The 26,851-nt window shown below is 52.8% G+C and overlaps 3 protein-coding genes and 1 long non-coding RNA gene across 8 annotated transcripts; 1 reads left to right on the forward strand and 3 right to left on the reverse strand.

The window, feature by feature from the left end:
• Nucleotides 1-566: 566 nt before the first annotated feature.
• On the reverse strand, nucleotides 567-7,561 carry ARHGEF25 (Rho guanine nucleotide exchange factor 25). Of its 3 annotated transcripts, none has more exons than XM_045829354.1 (16): nucleotides 7,386-7,561; nucleotides 6,991-7,105; nucleotides 4,524-4,738; nucleotides 4,296-4,391; nucleotides 4,142-4,218; nucleotides 3,892-3,958; nucleotides 3,597-3,700; nucleotides 3,334-3,403; nucleotides 3,132-3,221; nucleotides 2,947-3,039; nucleotides 2,706-2,756; nucleotides 2,435-2,512; nucleotides 2,029-2,229; nucleotides 1,717-1,897; nucleotides 1,311-1,426; nucleotides 567-929 (listed from the first exon to the last, which is right to left on the reverse strand). In XM_045829354.1, exons 1-16 carry the CDS (start codon nucleotides 7,482-7,484, stop codon nucleotides 810-812), a joined length of 1,773 nt encoding a protein of 590 aa, XP_045685310.1. In that variant the 5' UTR covers nucleotides 7,485-7,561; the 3' UTR covers nucleotides 567-809. The 3 variants fall into 3 exon arrangements, with proteins under 3 accessions (XP_045685310.1, XP_045685308.1, XP_045685311.1); XM_045829352.1 differs by having other exon boundaries at nucleotides 1,215-1,426; nucleotides 7,386-7,560; XM_045829355.1 differs by lacking the exons at nucleotides 6,991-7,105; nucleotides 7,386-7,561 and adding an exon at nucleotides 5,666-6,230 and having other exon boundaries at nucleotides 1,215-1,426.
• A 325-nt stretch (nucleotides 7,562-7,886) lies between these two features.
• DTX3 (deltex E3 ubiquitin ligase 3) lies at nucleotides 7,887-13,178 on the reverse strand. Of its 2 annotated transcripts, none has more exons than XM_045829225.1 (6): nucleotides 12,846-13,178; nucleotides 11,456-11,520; nucleotides 11,190-11,264; nucleotides 10,089-10,818; nucleotides 8,966-9,183; nucleotides 7,887-8,596 (listed from the first exon to the last, which is right to left on the reverse strand). In XM_045829225.1, exons 3-6 carry the CDS (start codon nucleotides 11,216-11,218, stop codon nucleotides 8,521-8,523), a joined length of 1,053 nt encoding a protein of 350 aa, XP_045685181.1. In that variant the 5' UTR covers nucleotides 11,219-11,264; nucleotides 11,456-11,520; nucleotides 12,846-13,178; the 3' UTR covers nucleotides 7,887-8,520. The 2 variants fall into 2 exon arrangements, with proteins under 2 accessions (XP_045685181.1, XP_045685182.1); XM_045829226.1 differs by having other exon boundaries at nucleotides 10,089-10,837; nucleotides 12,846-13,175.
• On the forward strand, nucleotides 12,494-22,815 carry LOC123812465. Its single transcript, XR_006784607.1, has 3 exons — nucleotides 12,494-12,705; nucleotides 13,427-13,472; nucleotides 22,681-22,815. It is a non-coding gene; the product is annotated as an uncharacterized LOC123812465 (long non-coding RNA).
• On the reverse strand, nucleotides 14,236-25,634 carry PIP4K2C (phosphatidylinositol-5-phosphate 4-kinase type 2 gamma). Of its 2 annotated transcripts, XR_006784606.1 has the most exons (11): nucleotides 25,388-25,634; nucleotides 22,715-22,812; nucleotides 21,933-22,029; nucleotides 21,419-21,562; nucleotides 18,347-18,493; nucleotides 17,906-17,944; nucleotides 17,239-17,352; nucleotides 16,597-16,864; nucleotides 16,326-16,429; nucleotides 15,022-16,143; nucleotides 14,236-14,922 (listed from the first exon to the last, which is right to left on the reverse strand). XR_006784606.1 is itself a non-coding variant. In XM_045829224.1 (10 exons), exons 1-10 carry the CDS (start codon nucleotides 25,559-25,561, stop codon nucleotides 16,063-16,065), a joined length of 1,266 nt encoding a protein of 421 aa, XP_045685180.1. In that variant the 5' UTR covers nucleotides 25,562-25,634; the 3' UTR covers nucleotides 14,236-16,062. The 2 variants fall into 2 exon arrangements, 1 of the variants encoding a protein (XP_045685180.1); XM_045829224.1 differs by having other exon boundaries at nucleotides 14,236-16,143.
• Nucleotides 25,635-26,851: the final 1,217 nt, after the last annotated feature.

The following is a 26,851-nucleotide window of genomic DNA, read 5'->3' on the forward strand; positions in this document are numbered from 1 at the left end:
GATGGGAGGGGAAGAAGGGCTTGGTAAAGGGGAGGATTTATCAAAAATCTAGGGCAGGGGTGTCAAACTCATTTTCACCAGGGACCACATCAGCCTCTCGGTCGCCTTCAGAGGGCCGAATGTAATTTTAGGACTGTATAAATGTAACTACAGGTAGAAGCAAGGTGCAAGCCAGATAAAACAAGGCTGAGGGCCGGATTCGGCCGAGGGCCTTGTGTTTGCCACCTGTGATCTAGGGTGTTCCAGCGCCTGCAAGCCCCCTGTCTGGACTGAGCAGTGCTGCAATTGCGGATGAGAGACAAAGAGCCTTGTCCTTTATCTTGCAGCCTGTGCCCTGCTCCTTTCACCAGACCCCCGCTAAAACTGATTCCAAGGGCCAGCTGCTCTCTTCCATACCACTTCGTCCCCCTTACCCCACCGCTGCTTCCCCTTCCCTGTGCCAAGACAGCAGCCTCAGTGATATAACAAAACCTTTATTATCAGAAAACAGGAAAAAAAAACCAAAATAAAAAACAAAATCAATCATTTCTATCTGGCCCTTGCCCCAGCCCTCCCACCCACCCACATATCCTCCTCTTGGGGGACCTGTGATGCATGCATAGGGGTGGAAGCTGAAGGAACCCATGTTACTGGGACAGAAAGGAGTCCTTCTGAGTCTAGGTACCCTCCTCCAAGTTGACATCACTGCCAGCCTTGCCCACCTCCGACACCAAGAGGGAGGAGTTTCTCGGCAGTGCCAGAAGGGTTGCCCTGAAGTTCCTTGGGGAAGAGAGTGGCTGAGTCAGCACCACCCCCGTGGCCTTCGCCAGTTACAGCTCATCTTCATCCAACTTGGCAAGTCTGGCCTGGCAGAGTGGGGTGTTTGGAATTGATGGAACTGGTGGAACTGAAGGAGAGTCACGAGGAGTCTGGGGGATGTCACTGAGGGCCTGAAGAAAGGCACAAGCTGAAGGATCAAAAAATTTAGGAATCCACCCTCACCCGTTACTCTTCAATGGAAGCCCCTGTAAAAGCCACCTCCTGCAGACATCTTAGCTGATCTGAGACCATTAGTTAAAGTGCAGGGAGGAAGGTAAGAGATGGGAAGTAGGAAGGGGCAGACAAAAGGAAGGTGGTGGAGAGGAAGGAAATGGGGGAGAGGGATTTGGGGATCCCAGAACAAGAGAGGCCCTTCCCATTCTACCCTTACAACCAGGGAGCACCATTCTTCGTACCTGTGTTTCCAGGGGCAGGGGGGCTCTGGCCAACTCTCGTTTGGGTAACAGCAGCAGGGAGGGGAGAGAGCCATTGATGGGTGTGTGTGTGCTGACCTGGGACCGGTCTCCAGGCCGAATTTTCCCAGGGCTTCCTACCCCTGGCCCTCCTGACCGCCCCAGGCTGTTGGTCTGGCTCTCTCGTCTCTGGTACTCAATGGGAGACTGCAGTGCTGAGGCAAGGAGAAAAGCAGAAGGAGGGTCACCGCAGACAGAGGTCTTCTCCCTCTGGGCTCTGCTCAGGCCATCCTCCTATGGGCTCTCCCTCCAAAGCACTGTCATCCATGTATACTGGCCTTGAGGGATTCTGAGTTACTGATTCTTGAGCCAGTAGTGGAAAAGTGGGAACAGGGGACAAGGAGAAGCCGGGGTCAGAGGGCAGGCCTGGGAGATTGGGCAGTGAGGGGTTTAGGAGGTCAAAGGGCTGAGAGAGCAGGTGGAGGAGAGAGGGTAAGAGCTTTACCATTGAGAAAGTCTCGCTGGCTTTCCAGGATCTGAGCCACTTGCTTGACCCAGGCCCGACTAACTGCAGGGTCTGCAGTCTGCAGGACATAGCGCTGGATCCCCCCCTCTGGCCCTCTGGAGGTCAGAGCAAAGCGGCAAGGGTCACCTTGGAGGTTCCCCTCCAGTCCAAGACAGCTCACCTGGATTGGCAAATGGGAGATAGCACCCCCGAATTCCTCAGGCTACCTCTGGTTCCTGCCCTCTCCAACAAATCCAAAAGCCAGACACCGTGTCAGAGGCCTCACTGCACCCCAGCCAAAGCCCTCCCTACCTTGATGCTGCTCTTGTACGCATATCCGGGCTGTGCTCCACCTCGAGCTCCTCCTCCCAGGGCCTCACTGAAGATGACAATTTGCTCAAAGAGGAAGACACGCCGCTCACGACCCCGGGAGGAGAGAAGCCCCCCAGCCTCGGGCTCTGTGACCCAGAATGTGTCCTGGCACAGGAGCTTCCCCTGAGCAGTCAGTTTGCCCTAGAACCAAAGGACAGTGGTTTTCCAGCAAAAAATAAGAAGAGAAAAGGGGCAACTTTCTCCCCGCTCCTGCTCCTTCCCCTGACACTCCCAAACAACCGTAGGGCCAGCACCAGGAGAGGACAGTTCCCCATAAGGACCGCCTGAGCACTCAGACCCGGGCAGAAGAGGGCCTGGCCTCAGGTTTCCCGCTCCATCCCCATACCTCAAACCCCCGCAGTCTCCCCAGGGTCATCATGTCGTTGCAGCGCTTAGGCACAATGCACATGACTTCCACTGCTTGCTGGGACACAGGTGAAGAGAGAAGCATCGTCATTATTGGGAAGGAGCAGCATTTTGACTTCAGACCATGTTTTGACCCCTGATGAGCCTCCCCCTAAAAATTGGACAGCACTATACCACCCAAGGAGCTGGGGGATCCAGGAGACTAAGATAAGGTGTGTGTGATGTGCCCTGGAAGACTTAGAAGTCCTCACCTCCAGCTCTTCGGTATCCATCCCAGCTCTACTATAATACTTGAGAAAATCCTAAGACGTAAAAAAGAAATGCTCAGGGAAGGCCCGAGGACGTCCTCAGAGGCTCTCACAGCCTTCCCCAAAGACACAGGTGAAGACTCCTAGGAAGTCTGGAGGAAGACTTAGGAACCCTGGGGAGACAAGTGAGGAAAGCGCTGTGCCAAGCGACTGTGAGCCCCGGGAACAGGTGGGTGTTCCTGACCTTGAGCAGCAGCTGGTATTTCATGATCCTCTGCACTGGTTTGATGAGGAGGTCACTGAGCTGCAGTCGGTGCCCCAGCTGTTGCCGGAGCTCCTGGAGACAGGGACACGGGGTGGTTGTGCAGCCTGGAAAGCCTGCACACGATGATTCTGCCCCTCTTTCCCCCAAGCACCTCAGCCACTGACCTCGAAGTAGCTGTCCCCAAATTCTGACACCACATGCTCTGATTTTGGCTTATTCTGACAGTATACCACATACATATGCAGCCGGCGTTCCTAACAGGCGTAGAGTTGAAGAAAGAGCAGGGTGGGTGAGGAGGAAGAACACATCTGCTGAGTCCCACCTACCCCCAAGCCCCACCCCCAGCTCCACCCTCTCAAGCCTCACATGTTTGATGAATAGCTGAGCCAGCCAATCAGGATCCTTCAAACACTGCTGTAGTTCCCCCAGGAAATAGCTAGAGAGATTCGAAGGAAAAAGGTAGGTCAAATGTCCCCACCCATGCAACTTAGGGCTGTCTGCCCAGTAGTGTTCCCCATGAAGCCTGTCCAAACATTCGTCAGGCAACAACAGCTCCTGGGCCACACGTGGGACACCAAGACAACCAGACATACGCCCCTCCCCCTTTCTCTCAGGGCTCCACCACTCACTCTCGATGCCACTCGTATATTTGCTGGATGTTTCCAAACACAATCCTGTCACGGCCTCGAAGACTCTCCGGGACCCCCTGAGCAGCCATGGTGGCCATGTAACCCTGTGGGAAGTTTGGGGTGGGAGCATGGGTGTGTGGGGCGAGCCCTTGTGAGAACACCCCGTCTCCAGCAAGTCCAGGATGGAGAGCGGACTGGGAAGGTGGAACAGAGGAGCATCAAGGATATCTCTTAAAATCAGCCCTGGGCACACGGAAAGGGTCAGGCCAGATCTGGGAAGGGAAAAGGGAGTTACCTCCACAATCTGCCCCAAGTCCTCCACGTACATTTTCTCTGTCTCTACCAGTTCACTGAGGACATACCTGGGAAGAAAGCAGGAGTGCGCATCCTTGATTTAGCCGTGTCCTCCCTCCTGGACTAGAAGCCCCTTCCTTACCACAGCTAACCTCAGAGGAAATTCCAATTCTCAAACCTAAAATGTGAGGGACATTTCCTCTGGAAGTTGTGCAGTGGCAGGAGGGGAGCGGGGTTATAGGGACACTTACATACTCCTTTCCAGAGCCTTCTTTTTCTGTTCCTCTTCACTCTCAGGGGCTTGGGACAAAGTCTCTTCCTCAGGTGGCTGAAAAAGAACATCCGAGAGTAAACAAATGGATGCTTCTTGGGTAAGGGGAACCACTCCAGACCACTTCCTCAGACCTTCGTCTTATCTCCAGGGCCCTCCAACAGTGTGGTCAGCAGGGTCAATTCTGGCAGCTCCTCTCCTGTGGCTAGAGCTGGTTCCAGCATCCAGTTCTAGGGGCCAAGGTCAAGTGCCAGAGGTCAGGGACAGTAGCTGTGTCTGTCCACTGACCAGTGACCCTCAACCTATTCTCTCTCCCAGTGTCCTTCAGGGATGTCCTACATTCTGTGATGCTCCCTGCTTACCTCATATGGTCCAGCCTGGCTACTGTCTGCTTCGGTTTCCACACTAAGACAATGTTTGGAGTGATCCAACCATCTTCTCAGGCCACCAACGGGCCCTGGAGGGCCCGGGGAGCAGGGGCCAGAGCTGAGGCCAGAGGTGGGGCCAGAGGGGGCAGCCAGGCCCGAGGCAGCTGAAGCTGAGATACTCCCCTCACTGCCAGCAATGGAATAGGATTCTAATGGGGTGGGGAGGAACAAAAGGGGTGACAGCTATTCCTCCAGCTCCAGACTCAGGATCTCTAGAAGCTCCCAGAGCCTCCCCTCTATCACGCTCAGCCCCTCTTCCCCAGGCTCTCTTGCCATCCTCATTTGAGTTGGCCCAGACAGAAAATTTCACCAGGGCACCCTTGAAAGGAAGGAGAGTAAATATCTGGCTTCCCAGGCTTCGACCCCAGTTACATGTGGAGGCTTCCCGCATCCTGAGCATGGCATAGATATGGGGGTGGGGGCGGCCATCTGGGCAGACACTGGAAGCGGGGGTGCAGGGTGGCCATCTGTTCTCTTACAACCCTCCCCCTTCCCGTGGGTACAGACCATTTTCTGAGAAGGGGGGTATGAGGAGCTAAGAGCCCATCTGCCGCCCCCAGACCCCTCCTCCACAAACGGCAGTAATCACTATAATAAAAAGAAAAGACTTCTGCGGCCCACCTCCCCAACATGCACAAACCCAACAGAGGGGGCAAGCGGGGAGTGCGTCAGGGGGCTCTCTGGCCTGGGCTCAGGGAGAGGAGCAGGGATTTTTGAGAAAGCGTCTGGTAGACCCCTTCATTCCTCATCCCTCCATCCCTCTGTCCCTCTTCAGAGCTGAAGTAGATTCTCAGCAAAAGGGTTTGAGGGAAGATGCGGTTCTAGGCCTAAAAGGTTTGTGGATGGGGTCTCCAGATACCCAGTTAACTACAAGAAAGCCCTGCTCCTTCCCCAATTTCCTTAACTAGTTAGAAATTGGCAGGCAGAAGGGATCTTAGAGATCATCTATTAAGTATTTCCTGGAAAACACAGGTACAGTCTCCAGCTTCTAAATCCCTAAGGCCAGGGCAAACAGAAATCCTGAACCCTCAGCCCGCCCCCCATTCAACACTGAGCCCTGGAGACCTCACACTCACCACGTCCCCCCCGGGCGATGCAGCAGCCGCATTTTGCCAGCACTTTTCGGATCACATGGGGACAGGCACAGCGACCCCCCTTGTGCCCCCCGCGCATGGCGCCCGGGCCCCCCCGAACCCCCCACCCGAGCCGGCCATGCAGGGGGAGTCACGGGGGGCGGGGCGGGGTGGGGACCGCGCAGGGCGCACACCCCCCCTCCCTCCTACCCCCGCTCCAGGCTGGGGGAGCGGGGGAGGGAGGGACCGAGGAGGGGGCGTCCAGGGGTAGGCGGAAGTCTAGTCTGGGAGAGGGCCGGGGGCTCTGCAGGGCGGGCGGCGCGCGGCCGGGCCGCGGATCTGGGCGGGGAGGGTTTCCGGAACCCTGTCGGTGCGGGGCCCGGGGTCCAGATGTCCAGCGGGGAGGGGAGGGGTGATGCGGGAGACTGGGCCGGGATGTGGCAGCCGCTCCAGCTCCGTCTCCGGCCTCTCGGGTTGGGGGTGGTTCTAGGCCCGGGCAGGGGAGAAGGCGGGGGCTGACTCCCCGAGTTCACGGGCGCTGCGCGGGTTCCGGCCGAGCGGCGAGCCGAATAACAGGCTCGGCCGCGGTGCCGCTGCGGGGAGGGGCTTCTGCGGCCCAGCTCCGCCCTCTCCCTCCGGTTCCCCCTTTCGCCAGCGCCGGGTTCCCGCCCCAATCCCCCCTCCCCCCTCCCCCCGGCACCACAGCGTTCCCACTCCACGTCCCCAACGCCTCCGCCCCTCCTCCGCATCCTGGGCTCCCCGGCCCCGGTTCCCCCTCCTAGCAGCATGGCGGGCTCTGGCTGCGGAGGGCTGGGGTGGGGATTAAGTCCAGTGGTGGGGTCTGCCCGGGTCGCCCCTCCGCCTCTGCGGTGGAGAAGGGCGCGGTGGACGCGGCCTCGGCCTGTGCGAAGATGTCCTGGGGTTGGGACTATCCCTACCCGCGCAGGGGTGGACAAGGCCCCTCAGTAAGGGTGCGTGAATGGGGAACACAGCCCAGGTGCCGCCCTCTCACCGGACCCTTCTTTCCTCCAGGCCCGGGGACTCCAGCCGAGGCTAAGCACCAATTAAGGCGAAGTCCCGGAGCCCGGGCTGGCGAGGGGCCAGGGGTGGGGCGCGGGGACACTCCGCCTGCGGGGGCTCGAGGCCGGCTGCGTGGGGGACGCACAGCAGACTAGAGGGCAAGAAGAAGCGTGGAGGTCTCAACGATTAAATGGGTCTCATGCAAATTAAATGTGCACCTTTATGCCCATAAGAGCATTTTAAAAAAAATAATTCGCCACTTTGCGCAGGATGGCAAACTGTGCCCCACCCCACCGCCAGCTTCTTACCGGGCTGCAGAGCCCAAGCGGGGACCTCACGTTCACGCTCCCCTCTCTGACCCCCCTCCGTACGGGCAGTCTCTGGCTCGGTCCCCTCCGGCCCCAGGGGGCTTCTCTCGGGGGGCTGCGGGGATAGAATGATTGTAAGGAATCCGCCCTTCACACCCAGCCTTGACCTTCCCCTCTCCCCTGCTGTCAAAATGCACATTGTTATCAAAGGGTCGCCAAGACTGGAGTGGAGGGAACGGTTCACCCAGAACGTGGCTGTGGCCCTCTTAATGGGATTCCTGGGTTCCTGAGAGTGCCCCGCAAAATTTCTTTTTCCGTGTTATTGAGTTGTGGAGTGCAGCCCTCCTGAAGCCCCCTAAACACCGCCGAACCCCACCATACTCGCCCTTTCTTACCCCCTCCTGCCCGGGCAGGGCGCATGCGCGCAGCATGCCCCCCATGACCCCCAGTATCCGGTCAGTGCGGCCAGGGGCGGGGCGGTCCGGGGGCTTCATGCTGGACCCCTACTCAGCTCCAAGTTTCAGGGCTGAGGGGCACGGAAGCTGAGGGGCTCTGAGGCCTGCGTGCGTCCGGGGAGTTGCTGCTGACGAATCCGCCCCCTGCCCGGCTCCGCCCCTACTCCCACCCTAGCCAAACTTTTCAAAAGGGGTAGGGTTGTTCCTCCCTGCAACCATAGCTCAACAACAAACCCCTTAATCCTGGTTCCAGTGTGAAGTGTGACCGGGGCTTCGCAGGGTTATCGTGGCTCGCATTAAGTACAGGCTGTTCCCCCAGGCCCTGTGCAGGCTTAGAGACTGGGGAGGCCCCCAGGGGTTTTCTAATCACTGCCCCCTTCCCCTTCTCTGCAGGTCCCGCTCTCCACCCAACCCGCCCTGGTTCACAGAACAGAATGGGTGTGGCATAGAGTTGCATATTTTACTTTATTTTTATTAAGTTAAAAGCTACAGTTTGGCGGCGGTTCCAGAACAGGGTAAGGAGGCTCCTTATTGGGTACAGAGAAGAGCAGGAGAAAGACAGACGGACAGAAACAGAGACAGGAAAGGGCAAGGTTAACGTAGATGGGGAATTGGTTCTGAATAACACAGCGCGGGCTCCATGGGGGCTCACACCCGCTAGAATCCCCCTCCCCTGCACCGAAGTTCAGCAGTGGAGATGTACTGGGGGGTGGGGGGTTCAAGACCCCTTCCCCTCCCCACCCAGGTCCTTTCTCAGCTTAGTCACTGGCGCACAGCACATACCAGAAAAAGCCAAGGGCAATGGAGGGGGCAGGAAGACTGGGAGTATGTACAGGGGAGGAGGGAGGCAGAGCCCGAGGAACAGCCTCTGTCAGAAGGGAGCGGCTCACACTGCACTGAAGCACTTGGCCTGCGGGGGACAGAGAAAGGGACAGCCCCCTCCCTCTTTGAACTCCTACCCCAGTCAGACAGGTTCCCGACAGTGTGGTATGGGGGGCAGAAGGAGAAAGGACAGAGGCTTCTGTTGGGTCCTAGTGGAGGAGAACAGCAGGGGCCTTGGCAAAGGGGATGTCCTTCAATCATCTGTGATACCCTTGGCTCTCAGCTCCTCTTGCACCCGGGTCAGGTAGGTGGGGTCCGGGTACCCGAACCTGGGAGCAAAGAGAAATGAGGGTCAGGGTTAGCTATTGCTATGAGCCAGGGTTACCCCCAGGCTCACACTCATCTGGGGGCCCCCTTGCGGCCCCTCTCGCCCCTCCCCTAATATCATCTAAGCACAGAGAAAGGGATTGACCCCTCCCTCTTTGAACCCCAATTCTGCTTATTTTTAGTAGGTTAAGCTGGGCACATCAGGACCAGGTTAAATGTAGGAGACACTGGGACAGGAGAGATGATTGAATAGTTTGGGCTGGTCCTCTCCAGTTAGGAGGTTCCCAGAGAAAGGGGGTTGATGTTATTCCCTCAGTGGAAATGGACTGAAGGGGAGGAGCCAAGTAAAGGGAAATGAAGGAGTGTCCCACAGTTGGGGTCCCCCTGTGCAGCTGGTCTTGTGGTGGATGTCGTTCCAGGTGATGACATTCGGTCTTCCTGTGGTCATGGACGTGCCAATAGTGAAGGTGAGACGCTGGTCAAACGCCTTTCGGAACAGGGTCAGCACCTTGTTGCCCTCGGGGCAGTCTGGGAGGTAGGCCACCCGTGTGGTGCCAGGGTACCGAACTCCTGGGTTTGGGTGTTCAGCCTGGGAGGAGGGGGAGGCAAAGTGGGCAGTGAGCAGCTGGGCATCGTAAGGTCATGATGCCAATGGAGGGTCACCCTGGCCAGCCTTCTGTCTGCACACCCAGCTGATGCTGATAGGGCAGCGACAGGCTGACGGCCTTTCAGGCCAGGAGAGACTGGAGGGTCTGGGCAGCAGGAGCCTGTTTCTGGACAAAGTCCTTACTGTTAAGAGGTTCCTTCTCCTGGGCGCAATCCCTAAGTTTCAACTCAGTAGCAAACAGATGCTCAGAAGTGATGGAAGGTAGCTGGTCCTTACTCCCCAGATAACTCAGCAGAAGTGCGAAGACAGAATGATCTATCTTTCACCTTCTCTTCTCTACCTGAAAACACTCCCAGTGCTGCATCCACTGTCTAACCTGTTCCGTTTTCCTATTGCTCTTCTTTGGAGCTTCCTCCTCCTGCAGCAAAGCAGAACTGGAAATTACTCTTTGTCAAGCAGGAAGGCACCCGTGGGCCCTTGACCACTCCCGCTGTAACCTTACACTGTCACCAGGGTTCTCCTCTCTCATATATCTGGAATGGAGTTCCACTCCCAGCTCTGTTAGAAGGGTTAGATCCCTTCCTGCTGTGCCTGCCTGCACCTGAGCCACCATCTCTGCAGAATTGGAAATTGCATTCAATTCCTTTCTCCGATACCTGACTTTCATGAGTGCCTTAGGGTTGTAGGGATGGAAAACCTGGGCCTTCAGGGGACCTCCTAGCTTCAGAGCATCGAGTGCGAAGGCATACAACAAAAGGCATGCAGTGGAAACAGCAAAACTGTATCACATCTGACAAACACACTCACCCTCCTCAGCTTTCATAGGTCAGAGGAGGAGCTGGGGGAGGGAGAAAACACAGGGTAAGGGCAGGCAGCAGTCTGCTTACCCCCTGGACACCGGGCGGGAAGACATACTGGATGACGATGGTGCCGTATTTCTCATAGCTGGGCAGTAGGAGTGTGGAGTCCTTAGAGACCAGCATCCGCCCATTCTGGGGCTGGTTGCCCACCAGCTGCCCATAGAAGCGGCCACACATGGGGCAGGCCTTTTTCACCTGCAGGGCCCGGGTGATGCAGCCTTCACAGAACGAGTGCCGGCACTTCTCCAATGTCTTGGCGTTCTGGATCTCCCCCAGACAGATGGGGCAGGTACTCTCTTGCTCTTCTGCCTCCTCCCGAAGGCGGGGAGGGAGAGGAGGGGGCAGGGGAGGAGGAGGTGGGGGAAGACCCCGTGCCCCTGGGGGCAGGAGTGGGGCTGCTCTGAGAGGGGGTGGGCCTGGGCGGTGCAGCTCAGGGTGTTCCCCCCCACCCCCCAAAGCCAGGCAGCCCATAAGCTCCCCCTGCCTCTGAGCTTTCTTCAGCTCTTTCTCTGCCTCTTTTAGCAGCCCCTTAAGAGCCTTCCGGGCCAGGTAGAGCCCATTGGGAGGGGCCGGGGGAGGGCCCTGTGGGGAAAGCTGGAGAACATAGATGTCAGAAGTTTCGCCGTCTATGAGGATGGACACACGGTGCTCCTCCCGAAGCCGGGCCAGCCGGGCTGGGGTCTCCTTGCTCAGGAAGTCCCACACAGGCTTGGAGACAGTCACTTTGGTCTTGCAGGTGCCTCCACAGGCTGCCATTCTGGACAGGACGAACGACACTGCCCCCAGGGTGAAAGGCACTCAGGGTTGGGGGGTCCCCGTTTGACAAACATCAGTGCCTCCTACTTCAGGTTTCTTTCCAACTTTATATTACCTCTGTTCTCTGAAAGTCCAACACCCAACTAACTCCTTCCCCAAGTTCATTTTCTCTCTCCTCTTCTCTTTCAAACCCCAGCACCAACTGAAGAGTAAGAAAGTTTCTACAACATTCTCACCTAAACCAAGCATCATTCTTGGTTCTCCTTCCACTCCCCCCAGGGTCACAGCAACAACCTGCCCCGCCCCGCTGTGGATGAAAACTGGGTTCTGTAAAAGGGTGGGAGAGACTTTCGGACCCTCCTTTTTGCTCACTTTGATCCTGAAGAGCTTAGAAATGGCATGCAGGCTCTCTTTCTGTCCCTGCTCCCTACTTGTAGGTGGTGTGACCTGGTGGGCGGACAGGGAAAGGAGGGAAAGTGAGAAACCCCTTGCTCCGTTCCCACATGCCCCAACCCAGCAACCCACATAATACAGATAAGAACCTGAATGTAAATTACTCAGAATGGGATTACTTGGAACACAGAATGGAGGAAAGCAATTTAAAGGTGAAAGCTGCAGTTCCCTCGGGATACAGGTACCTTGAAAGCCCATGGACGATGACAGCGGCAGGAATCCCTCTATTTCCACACTCAGCTGACCAGGACTAGGGGGAAGAGGGAGGGTAGAAAGTTATGATGACGAATGTTACCATCCTCCCCAATCAGCCCATAAACAAAAGAAAAACTCCTCTTCCATTTCCTCTCCTCTCCTGCAGAATCCCATCCCCCTAGCCTCTCTCCAAGTTGTTAAAGAAGGAATTTCAACATGCCAACTTTTCTCTTTTCTCCCTCGGCTCTGAGGCTCTCAGGAAAGTCTAGGGAACAGATAAGAGAAGTGAGGAAGGGAAAGCCCACACGTATGGAGGTCCTCCTTGCCACTTCCCTCAGATCACAGGGACAAGAATAGTTCCTATGTTCCCCCACTCCTCATTCTGCTCCACATTCCCACGGAATTTAGCCCGTTTTGCTGGGGGGGGTTCCTAGAGAGTCCGCCCCCTGTCTCCAGCTGAAGTCTGTCTGGAACTCAAACTAAGTGGCAGCAGCCCCTACAATAAAGTTCTCACTGTCACCTTTTAAAGCCAGCACACCAAGTGCAAGCCTGTCAAGCAACCTAGGCTGTATTTAGGAGAGGTGGGGCTCTGCTGGAGGAGTCTGATGTTCCCCTAAGTCTCGCCATGCTCAACTGCAGAGGTGTCCCTCCAACACCCCGGAAGGCAGCTCAAATAGACAGAGGGGCTGTTAGCGTGACCTCAATCCCTGGACTGATCCTAAGGGGACCAGCTCTCAGTTTTTGCCTTCGTCACAGTCCCCTCAAGGCCAGATGCATCTTGAGATTCAGAAAGTGAAACTGGAAACCTGGAGCCTCAGGTCTCACCGTCTGTCCAGGTGAAACACCCCTCCCCCAGCCCACCCATCGGAAGGAACCAGGACCTAGGTGTTCTTAGCTCCAAGTCCTGCCCGCACAGAAAAGGGAGGCGGGGCCACAGCTTATGCTGGGTCTCTGATTCCTCTGGGGCAACCCAGGCTGGACACGGGGTCAGTCCCTCCCTCCGGACAGGGGCTGGCAGCCGGGAAGGACAAGGGTCCCTGGGGGCATCCACCGAGGCTGCTTCACCCCTCCCCCCACGACCTCCTGCAAGACACAACCCGGAACCAGCTCCCCACTCCTCCCCTCTCGCAAAGCCCCCAGGGCTCCACCACTGGGTGCGGGTGCCTGTCGCACGATCCCTGTCCCCAGAACCTCTAAATGGAGGCCAAGGCTGGAGGATGACAGAAAGAGGCTCCTCGGGGTAAAGGGGGCCCCGGCGCCGCGCACGCACGGGGGAAGGAGGCGGAGGAGGGGGCGCAGGGGCAGCGGGAGAGCGCGTGAGGGGTGCGAGCGGGGTCCGGGGGGCGCGCGGTGGGTGTGGGGGGCGCCGGGCTCACCTACCTCTCGTCAGCGCCGCCATTGCCGATCACATGACTGAGGCTGTTGCTGGGATGACGGCCTGGGCCATAGCAACAAGGGGGGGAGACCCCGAGAAGGTGGCGGGGGCGGGGGTGATTGCGAAGGGGGTGCAAACTGAGGGAAACAGCCGACTGCACCCCCCCCCCAGGTGCCAATCACCGTCCCCCTTCACCCTTCCATCCTGGGGCCCCTGCCTGCCCCCCCAAACAAAAATGGAGGCTCCGTCCCAGTCTTTGGAGGGAGTGGCGTCGTGGAACTGGGGGTAGGAGGTTAAATCCCTTCCAGACGCCACCCTGCTCGCCACCCGCTCCCGGGACCCTCTCCCTTTTCTTCCCCGGCCAGCTGCGTGGCAGCTTCGGGAGCTGGTGGTGGGTGGGTGGGTGGGCGGGCGAGGAGTGTCGGTCTAGGTGGATGGGGAAGACGGAGCAAATCGCTATGATCCTTATGCTAGAAGGGCCTTCGAGGAATCATATGGGATAGGGAAAGGCACTGGATCTAAAAAACAAACAAACCACAGGACTGAACTATTTCAATCTCCTCCCTCATCTCTTGCCTTTTTCTAGATCACCTTCTGTGACCCTCACAACCGGCTCCCAGAGGGGTAAGTTGGTAAGTGCCTCTGATTGTTTTCTTTCCAGAGATACTGAGGCTGGTGCAGAAGGGGAAGAGAATACGTTTTTCCAAAATGCATTAGGGTGGGGGTGGTGTCAAGTCTGTGGTTCAAACAGAGTTAAAAACTCTCAAAGGGAAAAAAAAAGGTCTGCTCAGTTTGCTTCCCACATCAGAGCAATCTCCACCCCCAGTCCAACTTGCTTCCCTGGGGCCACATCAAGCCAGGGTTTTCCACCACCCAGACCTCAGTGCAGCAGCACCGGCTCTCCCAGACTGGCCACAACCTCTGTCCATCGCCCCCTTTTTTTCACTTCACTCCCCTTCTGGGCTGGCGGGTTTGGTCACTTTCTTCTTCACTTTCCCAGGACCCGCTGTACTATTCCTGCCCTCCAGGCAGAGGACTTCTTTCCCAGGAAGCCTAGGAGAAAACTAAATTTCTTCTTTTAGCTAGTGAGCTGAGACTCACTCTCCACTTTACAGAGATGGGGATGTGACCAAGCCTAGAACCCTGGAGGACAAGGGAGGGTCACAGCATCTCAGTTCTCCCTAACCTGGTACGGCTTAACTTCCACAAAGCTGGAGACTAAGTTCCCATTCCTATGCACAATCCTCAGAGCCTGAGTTCATTGCCATCTATCTAGAAACCAGCATCCTTAGAGGCCCACCTTAAAGATCAGAATTCTTCATCTAGTCCCTGAACCCATAAGCACAGGCTTCTTCAGAAAAGGGGAGGAAAAAAAGAGGCATTTCTGTGAAGGAATTTGGATTCGATAATTTAATTTCTATACAGCGACAGCAATGGGAGCAAATACACAAGACCTTTTGTATTAGTTAACAAACAAAAAAGATGAAAGTCAGAAGCAACAAATGAAGACCATACTGTTCATGGCACATCAGCAGCCACCTGGTCAGAAACCCATTTCTAAAGAACAGTAGTTGCTGGTGTTACGGAGTTTTATTGCATTCAACTGGGGAAAGGTAGATGGTGGGAATGAAAGAGGTCTATCAGGCTCTGGACAGGAAGGTGTCACAAGTGCTCTGATCCTTTACTGGGATCCCTCTTGTTACTACCTTTGGAACAGAAGATGGAGGGGAGAAAGGACTTCTTCTTTATGACTTCATGACTTCTTGTGAGATGGATCAATCCAGACAGATGCAGAGCAAAGAATCTTTGCATCCCCACAGGCCAGTGGCTGGTGTCCGTCTTTATATTTTTTTAAAATGTAGAAGCTTCAAGGGGTATGGAGGACAGCTAGAAGAACGGCCGCCTTTACCCCAAAGGCATTGGAGGGCAGGGAGGATGCTATCTGGGCTCATCAGGGTCCTCTGCATTCTGAGAATATCATGCATCAGCTCAGCTGTCTTTGGAGGAGGCTGGGTGACTGAGTTATGACTCTGACTCCTCTGGGGGTGGAGAGAGAAGATGACAAAGAAGGCCATCTGTCCCCTGGGAGAAACAGTAGCAGTAAGATGGGACAGAAGAGAACAGAATAATAAATCCAACTGGAAAAAGAGTTTGGGGGAAGGATGTATGCGAGGCACACACCTCTAGGGAGCAGAGGAGGCTCTCATACTTGACACCTCCATCCTCTTGAAATGACCAGGGTGGACCCAGGTAGAGATATTCCCTTCTCCTGGGAATAAAACCTCAGGGGTGGCTAGACACGAAAGGAAATTTAATATGGGGAACGAACCTTACACCCCTGGCTTACCATCTTAGCCTCCAGAACTGGCCATACCCCAGGGAAGGGTTCCAGTGCCAGAAGGGGTGTGAGGTCCTGGGAAGAGCAGCAACACATGCCTCCCCACAAGCCTGAACACCCTGGCCAACCATCTCTGGGCTCCTGTGCCCAGAAGTACAGAGGTAGGGGTGGAAGTGGAGTGAGGAAAGATAGCTTGGAGAGACTAGTCAACCTCTGAGACTGACATTTCTCCAGTTCCCTGCATAATCACGACTCCCCTTAATTCCCACCTCCACGAGGTGTGAGCCCGCTGAGCGTGCTCCTCCCCACCTCTGTGTGTAGACTAGCCGTATCCCCTCATATGCGTGCACGCCTGCACCTTCTGTAGTATCGTGAAGGTCTTCCATCCCAGAGCCTACCGGGGAGGAAGTCTGCCACAATGAGTTCTATAAAGTTATCAGCAAAATTCAGACACTCTTAGTTCATCCCACAGAGCAAAGTGCATCCATAGTAGTGGCTTGAGCCAGGTCCATCTGTCCAATTAGGTCCTGAAGCTGGCAGACAACCCCCTCCCCGCCGCTCCTCCTGTGTTATAGAAACTACAGAACATTTTACCAAAAGTCAAGGCACTTGGGAGAGAATCAACAGTAACATGCTAATGAAGCAAGTTGACTTGTTGGAGGCAGAGAGGGAAGAAAACTGGACGAAGGAGAGAAAAGGTGATGTATTTCTGAGGGCTTGGAAGAGCCTACTCAATAAGATGGAGTTATTCGGGTAGAAGGAGCCATAGCCTGGATTCAGCAATGAGGAAGAGAAGACGTAGTGACCAGAATATCCGTATTTCCCCCCAGGCCTCTCAGAACCCCACCACCTTGAACATAAAGCAGCAGTCACCACGAAGTCTCTTAGGCAAAAATGTTGGTGATAAAATCCAAGAATCGCTTAGCATACTGCTCAGGATGGACGGTAGAGATCTCTGCCCCAGCCTGTGAGAGGAGGTATGGAACACGGTGTCAGGCCACCCCACCCCTCCCCCCACCCCCCATCCCCCTCTCCACATGGCCATACCCGACACTTCACCCTTTTGCCATCCCACTGCTCTGGCACAAGAGGCTCTTTTCCAAGGAACAGTCAGGGCAGGAAAGGAAAGGCCTCGTGGAACCCTCACCCCATGCTTGACAGTTTTGGCTGCATGAGCTGCTTTCTTCTTGGCGTCATACTGCGTCAGGATGTCAATGAGGCCCATGAAATACACTTCCTTCTGGGGGGCCCCTGGAGAGAGTAACCACCAATGAAGAGCAAGTACAGTCCCAATTCCCTCTCCTCAGGAACCAGTCAGATCTGTTTCATGAAGCTAACCCACTCTCCACCCTACACCCTGGTCTCCGCCCCACAGGGACCACCTTTCCCACCTGTAACATTTCCAGGATCTCTCTTACCCTCCGCACTCCGGATGGCGTAGACATCAATGAAGGATTCAAACTCTCCAGGGCCCAGGGGCCGATGGGAATGGATGTAGCCGCCAATACCCTCAGGGGAAGTGCCATAGGAGCCCACCAGAGTAGGAGGTCCAGTCAGGCCACAGTCCCCATCCCCTTCTGACTCCTCCTCCCGCACAGGCCCCTCCTCCTCTGGTTCAGAGCCGCGAACTATGTCGTGTATGCCCAGCAGAAGGCTGTAGTCCATGATCTTCAGCTGCACTAGGAACTGAGACCCCACTGACAAATCAGATACCCTGATCTCCCTTCCCACTCCCAGGTACCACCCTTATGCCCCCCTCTACCCTTGAATTTCTGGGGCCCTCCTGAGGAAAGGAAGTATACAAATTGAGGGTTGGTAATATACCATTGTCCTTCAGTACCTAAAAGTCCTGGTGTCTAAGATCATCCTTTTAGCTCACTCCAGCGATCCCCTCCATGGGCCACCTCTAGGTGGTTTTCATGTCTCCTACCTAACTCCTTACCATGCCGAAAACCCAAAGGATAAAGGGAAGGGGGGGGAATTCCCTCATATCGTGAGTGGAGAGACATTAACCCTGAGGGGAACAAAAAAGGAAACAAGGTCATTTCCCACATCATCACCTCCACATCTCTCTTTAGCTTCTCTAGAAATACTTTCTTCTCCTCTTCACCAATATAAACTTTTTGGTTCTTGTTGAGAAAATCCATATCCTTAAGGGTGGGCAATTCCTTAACCTGAGAATAAGTAAAGAGACATCTTAGGAATCTGCCCCTTCCCTGAAGGTCCCAGAGAATCCTGCTCTATCCAGGGCTCTGTCTCTAACTCAGTGGTCTCCAGGGGGAGAGATCTTACAGCCCTTCTCTCACTGGACTCCACACAAGGATGCTGCTCCAGAGACTGTTCTCAACTCCAGTGGTCTTCCCGGATTCAGTCACTGCAGCTGTACCCCACAGCACATCCCGCTACTTTCTGCTAATGGTTTTCATTGGGGCCCTCCATGCTGACTTTTCTTTCTTCTCATTAAGCAAAGCTAGTTGACTGAATAGGAGAGCCCAGAGTGAGGGATGGAGGTTGAGCATTTTGCTCTTCATGTCTGACATCCTTATCCACCCCCAAACCTTCCACATGGAATAACCCTCCACAAAGCAGCTGTTCCCACTGCCCCATCCACACAATCCCTGGAGTGGAATAAGTTTACGTGTCCCCCCCCCCCCCCCCCGCCGCCTCTTTATCCGAAGATCTCTTTCATCAGCCCTCCCCCATCCCTCACCCTAAAATGAGTATCACCTTTTCCTTGTCACTGGCTTCCCGGGACACTAGGGAGCCCTGTGGAGAGACCCAAAGACCAAGTCAGTAGAAGTGGCTGAAAGAACAGTGAAGACCCAGCTCCTGAGATGACTACTCAAACCCAAAGCTTTCTTTCCTTTAAAATGAATCATCCAGCCCTGGCTGGCATAGTTCAGTGGATTGAGCATGGGCTGCGAACCAAAGTGTCGCAGGTTCGATTCCCAGTCAGGGTACATGCCTGGGTTGCAGGCCATGACCCCCAGCAACCACACATTGATGTTTCTCTCTCTCTCTCTCCCTCCCTTCCCTCTCTAAAAATAAGTAAAATCTTTAAATAAATAAATAAATAAATAAATAAAATCATCCAGTGCGCTCCAAGGCCCTTCCCCACTCTCGGGCCGTCGGTGGCCTTCCCCTCTGCCACAGCCGTCCTCTCCATACCTTGAGGTCATACTTCCTGTGCACAGGGAGACGGTGGCTAAACATGTTGCGCATCACAAGCATGTAGCTGTCCTCATTGTCCACACTGACCCGGTACATCCCTAGGAACTGGGGCAGCAGCGTGTTGCCATGACACTTCACAATGTACTGCGGCGGGAGGGGGGGAGGAATAGGGAGAGGCTGAGCGGTAGGTGCACAAACAGCCCAGAGATGGGCATTCGAACACTGTCTTTCCAGAGTGAGCAGAAAACTTCAAGTAGAGAGGCTTGGAGAAGGTCAAAGTGGCAGGAGCTTCCTAAAGATGCCCCTGGTTAACTGTGAAGTTTCTGAATCCTAATCTCCTCTGATTAATTCATTTGTGTAATGTCTCAGTTTTAAAGTATCTTCTCTCAGTTTCATATTTATCTTTCTTTTGGATGAAGAATGTAGGTGTCATTATTTGTATTTTAGATGTTCTTTATATGCAAATGGTCACAGGATTAGAAATTACTTCTGTTACTCAACAAATTGATTTTATCCAGACCATTGTTTCTTGGTGGGCTAGATTCCTCTAGTAAAAATGTTTGCATGATGGTCTATAATTTGGATTCTTAAAAAATTATTCCTCTTTCAATGTTTCTCCCACCCTCCCTCCGCGCCCCAGTATTGCTGCGTACTTCTCTTCCTAGCCAACCTTCTCGGAAAAGTAGTCAGCAATCAGTCTGCTTCCTTTCATTCACACCTCAAATCAGCAAAATCAAATATATACCCTCATTTCCTCCTCTGAAATCTTTCTAGTCCTTCCTTTTACCCCAAACCCTTCAGCTGCCAGATACAACGAGCATTTAGTCATTGTCATATGTAAACTGAATGGCACGTGCTCCTGCTGACTAGTCCCCCTCCTTAAAACTCTTCACCCTCAGTTCCCACTAGACCACTTCTCTGATTTCCCTCTGCTGTGTCCTCAAATCCTGTGTGGAATGGAGTAGGACATAAATAATTAAAATTTTCCGTGGGCTCTTAAAAGTTAACTTTAAAGAATATTTTCTCTAGTTGCTCCTCAAGGCTTTGTCCTCAACCTTCTTTTCATTTCACTCCATACTTCCCTTCAATAATGTTATCTAAGCTCGTGGCTTTATTTATCTTTTTTAAAGATTTTATTTATCTTTAGACAGAGGGGAAGGGAGGGAGAAAGAGAGGGAGAGAAACATCAATGTGTGGCTGCCTCTCACATGTTCCCTCCTGGGGACCTGGCCTGTAACCCAGGCATGTGCCCTGACTGGGAATCAAACCAGCGACCCTTTGGTTCACAGGCCAGTGCTCAATCCACTGAGCCACACCAGCCAGGGCATAAACTCATGGCTTTAACTACCACCTCTTCACCTATAACTCTTAAGCCCAGACTTCTATTCTGATCCTCTTTCTTTAACTCCATTTCCCAGCCACTTAATGGACACTGATATCTGGATGAACTGCAGATAAGCCAAACTCAACATGTCTAAATTAGGTCTTCCTACAAAAACCCGTTTCTTCTTCTGCTTCCCAAGTGTTGGTGAATGGGCCTCCAGTTCCCCCTGACTGGGAATTTGGAGTGTTTTTGCCTTAATCCCACAACTCTACCCTAAATCATCCTTTCCAGCTCCATCGCCATTGTTCCTCCAGGCCCTTGTCATTTCTCACCTGAACAATTATAATTACCCCCTATCTGGTACCTCCACCCCCAATATTCCTCCCTCTAATCCATTCTCTATCACATGGATATTTCTAAATTATATACATATCACTCTCCCGCAAATCACCTTCAGGGTAAAGTCCAAACTCTTTGTGTTGCTTATAAAACCTTCATGATCAGCCCTGGCTGGTGTGGCTCGGTAGATTGAGTAATGGCCTGTGAACCAAAGGGTCGCCAGTTTGATTCCCCATCAGGGCACATGCCTAGGTTGCAGTCCGGGTCCCTGGTTGGGGTATGCAAGAGGCATACACAGTGATGTTTCTTTCCTTCTCTTTCTCCCTCCCTTTCCCTTTCTCTAAAATAAATAAAATCTTAAAAAAAAAACCTTGACAATCTGGCTTCTGCCTAACTATTTTTCCACAATACCATATTCCAGCCACATTGAATTTCTTGAAATTCCCTAACACCGAGCTCTCTCAGGCTTCTGTGCCTTTACAAGTGCTATTTTCCTTTGCCCAGAATGCTCTCTTCCACAATACCCAATGGTCAGTCCCTTTCAGTTTTTCAAGAATCAATTCCTATGATATTCCCTCTTTAAAAATGTCTCTTTGGGCCTCCCAAGTGTATGTCCTTCCTTGAGTGAGTCAGGATGCTCTTCCTCTGTACCCCAGAGCATTCCGTACTAACCTCTGCTACTGCACACCCATTGCTATGTGCTAATGCTAGCTTACTGGACTCTGCCATTAGAGTAAGAGATCCTCAAGGGCCATTTTATTCACCTTTCTCCACAGCCTAATCCAGGGTGGACATTCAATATTTGTTGGATAAACCAAAGATTCCTTTTGGAATCTTTCATTTATTCCTTGCCCATTGATTTTAGTGAAATATTTTCCTTCAGTAGAAAGACATTCAGACAGTGTTTTTATCACCAAGATATTCAACAAACATGCCAGGTTAATCTAATCAGACAGAATAGCACCCTACTCCATTTTAGGGGTGGATATGATCTCGGCTTCTACCTTCTAGTTCATCCCAATTATGCACTCACCCTGGTTTTTCTCCCCAAACTGCATTTACTCCTGATAGAGTACTTGGTATTAACACTTTACCCACTTCTAAGTCTATAGTTTATACTTTGTTATACCTGTGTCCTTTATGTATCAGTCCACACTGGTTTTGGATGGAAAGTATGAAACGAGAAGGCACAGGCCTAGATTCTATTGAAACAAACACAAGTAGATGCAGAGGCTCTCTTCTGGAAATTTCTAGTTTTTGAAAGACATGATGACATGATCTTGAGTTTTTCTTGGGGAGCAAAATGGGTTGTAGGGAAGGAAAGGGATGGGAAGTCTTCCTGTGTGCTCCGGCAGCTGAGCTGTAAGAAGAGGGAGGAGGAAGAGAAGGCTGGAGAGAGGCCTGACCTGGTGGTAGTTGGAGAGGTTGCTATGCATGTCGGCGATGTCCTCACTGGATACTTCTTTGATGACCAGAGTCCGATCATAGGAGATAAGGAAGCGGCCATCACTGCCTTCACTTTCACTCGGGGGACTTCGGGTAAGGGATACCTGTTAGGGACAGGGAATAGACCAGAGGTTCTTTTCCTCCCCCTTTATAAGGAGATGGGAGTCCTAGTATAAGAATCAACTGAGTGTGTCTGAAAGTAGACAAAACCCTGGTATAACAGGATGAGCAGGGGTTCTTAATCTGGTGTCTCTATAAGGACTGGAAGTGGTGTAAAATTTTAATATATATACATTCCCCCCCACCCCAAGGACAGGGTGTATAGCTTTCACCAGACTCTTGAAGATGCTTGTGACGACAAGAAGGTAAAGAATCATAGTTACCAAGGTTCTCATTTCTCCAAACATGGCTGTCACAAGGATTCCCCAGTGGTTAGGAAGAAACGACTACCCTCAGTCCATAATAAACTCTCACCAAGTAATCCTGGTCATCAATGCCAAATCGATCGCGAAGGTTCCTGAAGACCTGGGGACAATACTCCTTGAACTTGAAATGACTGGGTAGATTTTCCCTGAAATAGAGTTTTTCAAGGTAAGAAAACAAAGTAACAATATTACCTTACATTTATATAGAATTTGACAGTTTATAAAGTATCTTCACATATACTACCTTATTTGATTCTCATAAAACCCTTCTGAGGTCTTTTAAAGATGCATTTATTTCCATTTTATAGAAGGGGAGAATGTGACTCTGGGTAGTCTGCTAAAATCACATGACTAGCAAATGGCTTAAGTAAAACCAGGTTCTATTCCCCATCCAAACCACAGCATTTCCCAAATCTCAAGCAAGCCAAACACATCCTAAAATTGGCAATAGGTGCCACTTTTTAGAATGGCACCTTCTGATACTAGGAGGGCTTAGAGACTCTTTTTTCCCTTTCAGGGAGTCCCTATCAGAAGCTAATGGTAACAGCATCTAAATGTATTGACTCTGTGGAACTGCTAGGCAAGAGGAGAGATAAACTAGTACATACACATAAGGGTGTAAGGAACACTGAAAATTATTTTAATGTTTGGGGTTTTTTTTGCACAACACTGAATTTCTGCATTGGGAAGGAGGTTAGACAACACAACTTATAAGTTGCCTTCTAGGTGTAAAACCTTTAACTCACTCTCACTCTATTGAATCCCAACTATTAAAATTATTTACTCTTTTCTACAAGGGTTGACAACAGAAGGATGGGCATTCCCACATACCTGTGGAAAAGGTGATTGTTGACCTTGATCTTAGAGCTGGCCTTAAAGTCATCTGGCAGCAGCATCACAGGGGGAGGCACCTGGCTGAGCTCATTGATCTGGTAAGTCAAAATAAGAATAGGGAAGGAGTGAGTAGGAATGTGGAGAACTACTCATACACTGTGTCCAGGCACGAGTCAGAATACAGCAACTCAAACCTCATTCCTTTAAAAACACCGCTATGCATTCACTGGACAGAGGGGAGAGCCTGCTGCCCAACGAGGCCTGGAAGGACTGCAATAAGCAACCCTCACCCAGAGCCCCTCACACTCCCATCCCCGAGCGACTTCATGCTCACAGTAGTCATTCTATATCAGGCAAACCCTGAAAACAACTCAGGACTATTTTTAAAGCTGTGAAAAATTTCAGAGAGAAAAACCCTCAGCAGACTCAAGACAAACAGTTCCATGCTCCATTAAAAACAAAACAAAAGGCATTTTTAGAAGTACACAAGACAGTTAATGGGACTATGAGGGGTCAACAGCGACAAGAACGAGATGTCCATGTCCTGCAGGAGGTATCGCCTTACAAACAGGACCGGTCCTTCCAGACCACTCTGACCCAGTTCTTGCAGTAGGTCCCACCTGCCCTGGTGTAAGGTAGAAGAAGAGCAGATTTCAGAAGGAATGCAGGCAGGCAGAGGATATGAGCTCATTAGGCATCTGTTCACTGAAGTCAAGACAACCCACAGCCCAAAGGATGCAAACACCACATGCTCTTCTCAGCCTCCAGAATCAGCATCTAATTCTGGGTGGAAAGGCAGTTCCTGCACCAAGAAATCTTAAGGAGATGTGCTTTCCCCCCAGTGCTGCCCCAGTCTCTTTCACCCACCTTTAACAGTGTACCCATCATCTGACTACCTAGTCAGATGATGACTAGGTAGTCAGATGACTGACTACCTAGACTGTGAGCCCCTCCAGCAGCAAGGACCTGCTCTAGTCTCTGGTGTCTCTCAGCTGCCTAACTAGCACAGTGTTTGGCACGCGGTGGTCCTGAAGTTTATTAACTGAGTAAATGGATGCCTTGTCTATCTTTACCTTAGCACTTGACAGAGGCTGCGAAGTGAGACTAACCTAAATCCCACACATTGCAGTGAAACCCAGATCATCTCATTCTCAGCAGAAAAGGAGGACAGAACATACTCCTCCAGGAAAAAAAAAAAAGCCACTTGAGATTTACAGCCTAAAATTCAGCTACAGTTCTTCATACCCCCTCTTCACCACCTGCTATAAAGTGGGCTGAATCATCACTAAGACATATGTTCAAGGAATTTCTCCATTCCAGACATTTGAAGTAAATGTGTATTGGATGGAGAGTACAGTGTTGAAGCTAAAGTATATAGACCTAGGGAAGCTGAGGCTGGTCTTATGTGTAATTCCCTTACCTCTTACTAAAGGAAAACCCTCCTTGTTAAGCTTTCCAAAGGGATGGATGAGTCACCTATAAGGTACACATGAGAGGCAGCCCTACCTCCATCAGCCTTGCCCATCCCAAGTGTCTTAGATTGGGTACTTGCTAATAAGACATTACTACCCATGGAGCTGGGGGAGCACTGCACAGAGCTACAAATGCAAAAGGGAGCAGACAGACCCCAAGCAACATTTTAAATAACAAATTAAGAATGTGACAAAAACTATGCTTCCTCACCCCCTTCCACCTCTACAACCCCACTAGAATTATAACAATTCATGGAAGATGACGTAAAATACTGCCTGTCACATTCGAGGTCATTGCAACCCTCCCACTCCAGATCTAAGGCAAGGGGACAATGGCTGTAATTCCTTCACCTGGGTTATCCTCAGGAAAGGAGATGCACTGGCCTTTTGGCCCCCTCCTGATTCCCAGGCTACACTCTCTACATCAGTTTTCTGCTTCTGAAGTTCACCACCACAGTGTGCCCATGGTCAGCGCTTCTCAGCCATCTCTTCAGTCAACGACGACCCCCACTTACACCAAATACCATCACTCCAGCCAACAATGGGGATGCAGTTAAGACCAAAGGCTGAGTGAGTGCAACCGCTAGGCTCAGGAAGGGGTCGCTTCTCTGAAATGCTGTACCTCTGGAGGGGAAAAGAAGGGACAAGCAGGATTAGAAGGTCCGGGAAGCCCGGAGCTTCCCTTAAAGCCAAAGTTCCAAAGTCAAGGGCGGCAGCTGGAAAGCAAGGTGGAAAGGAAAGTGAACGATCCCCCTTATCCAGCTACCCTCCCTGCTCCCCTTCCACACACACTCTCACGGGAGACCTCACCACCAACAACCCAGAGGAGCTACTCCCCCTAATGTCCTTTCAGCGGGAGCCGGGTCCTGGCCGGTCTCCGCAGCCCGCGCGGGGCTGAGGCTGGATCTGGCAGGAAGGAGGCAGGGAGCTGGATTTCAGGTGGGGAAGGCGGAACTAGAGTGGCAGAGTAAAGGGCGGAGAGGGAGACAAAGTCTACGGTTAAGGGAAAAAGTCTACAGAGAAGATACACTGGGAGAACGCCTGGAGGCTGGTGAGCAGGGAACAGGACAGCCCGGGGGGAAGTGGCAGCAGCGCGAGGGGCGCCGGAGACAGAGGACAGGGGCGCCCGAAGGCTCCGGAGCTTGAGGGGTTCGGGTAGGTCTACCCGGGAGGGAGGGGCGCTAGGGCCGGGTCTCACCGAGTGGGCTACGCCCCACAGGAACACGCCCACCAGCGGGTCAGCCGCCCGGAACACCTTCACCTTCTGCTGCACAAAATGCTTCTTTTTGGTTTTGGAGGCGAAGCCGAAACCCTGGCCGGGGGCCGCTGTACTCGCCGGTACGGTGGCCGGCGGGGCCGAGGAGGACGCCATGGTGCCCCGCGTACCCGACCGAGTGGAAGTCCCGGGATCCGGGCTTCCAACCCCGGAAGCGGTGCTCACCTGCTCTGCCGTCACGTGATCGGAGGCCGGCCCGCAGGCGCCGAAGCCGGCAGGGGTGGGGCCGGGCGAGCTTGGCTCCGCCCCCCGCCGCTAGCTCTTTCCAATGCTGGTGCGTGGCCAGGGCTCACCTGGCGCAGGGGGCGGTGCTTTGGCCCCGGAGGGCCGCGCGTGGTCCGCGCGGTCGTGATGCCCTGTCAGGACACTGAGGCAATGGGGATGCGGCCCGGGCGGGCCTGTTTCACTCTTCAGTTAGGGGCTTCTGTGCGCTAAGTCGCCGCCCGGTTTCTAGGAGTAACCTCCTGCCGGAGGCTAATCAAAAACATTTATTAAGGTAGTAGAACCCTTAAATGGTTTTCATGTATTTATGTGCTTGTTTTTTAGAGAGGACCACTCTGCATCATTCTGGAGGATGCCTGGAGTACTGCAAAAGTCTACGCACAAGATGATGAACTAAAACAGTAGCCGTTAGGATGGAAAGGAGAGATGGCATCTAAAGTTACAGTTTGATGTCAACTTGGAAAATTCTTAGTGATTTGTGGGATTTGTTGGAAAGGAAGACACTGAGAATGAATCCCAGGCTTCTGGCTAAGGTGAAGACAGATGGTGGCAACATGAAAAGGAGCAGTTTTGACAAAAAGACAAGTTCAGTTTGGAACATGGTAGGGGTACCTGCGATCAATTGGACTTAGGGGACCACAGCTCAGCAGAATGGGCTGTCCTGGGGGTACAGATTAATTGTTGCAGAATCTGTGGGCATGCATGACATCTCTCAGAGAGAGCAAGGAAAGAACCAAGGGCTGAACCCTGGTATAGACCAGTATTTCAGAGGCTGGTGGGAGAAGGCTGAGGAGGGGTGGCTGGCCAAAGAAGTAAAGGAGCCAGGAGAGCAGGAGCACAGGAGCCAAGAGAGTGGAGTTTCAAGTAGTGAAGAGCAGTGACAGACGTCACAGAGAGGTGAAGCAAGACAAGGACAGAGAAGTGCCTATTGTACTTGCTAACTAGTGACCTTTAGAAAAAGCAGTTTCGCCAGAACAAGAGCCAGATCAAGGTGGGCTGTGGAATGAATGGGAGGTGAGGAAGTAGGGATGGGAAGCCAGGGACATTTTTAGGAAATTTGCTTAAGAAAACAAGATGGGGAGTGTTTTTTAAAAGATTTTATCTATTTTAGAGAGGGGGAGGGAGGGAGAAAGAGAGGGAGAGAAACATCAATTTGTGGTGGCC

This window comes from Phyllostomus hastatus, unplaced genomic scaffold, assembly GCF_019186645.2.
Source record: "Phyllostomus hastatus isolate PE091 unplaced genomic scaffold, TTU_PhHast_1.1 phas_scaffold_93, whole genome shotgun sequence".
Lineage (NCBI taxonomy): Eukaryota > Metazoa > Chordata > Mammalia > Chiroptera > Phyllostomidae > Phyllostomus > Phyllostomus hastatus.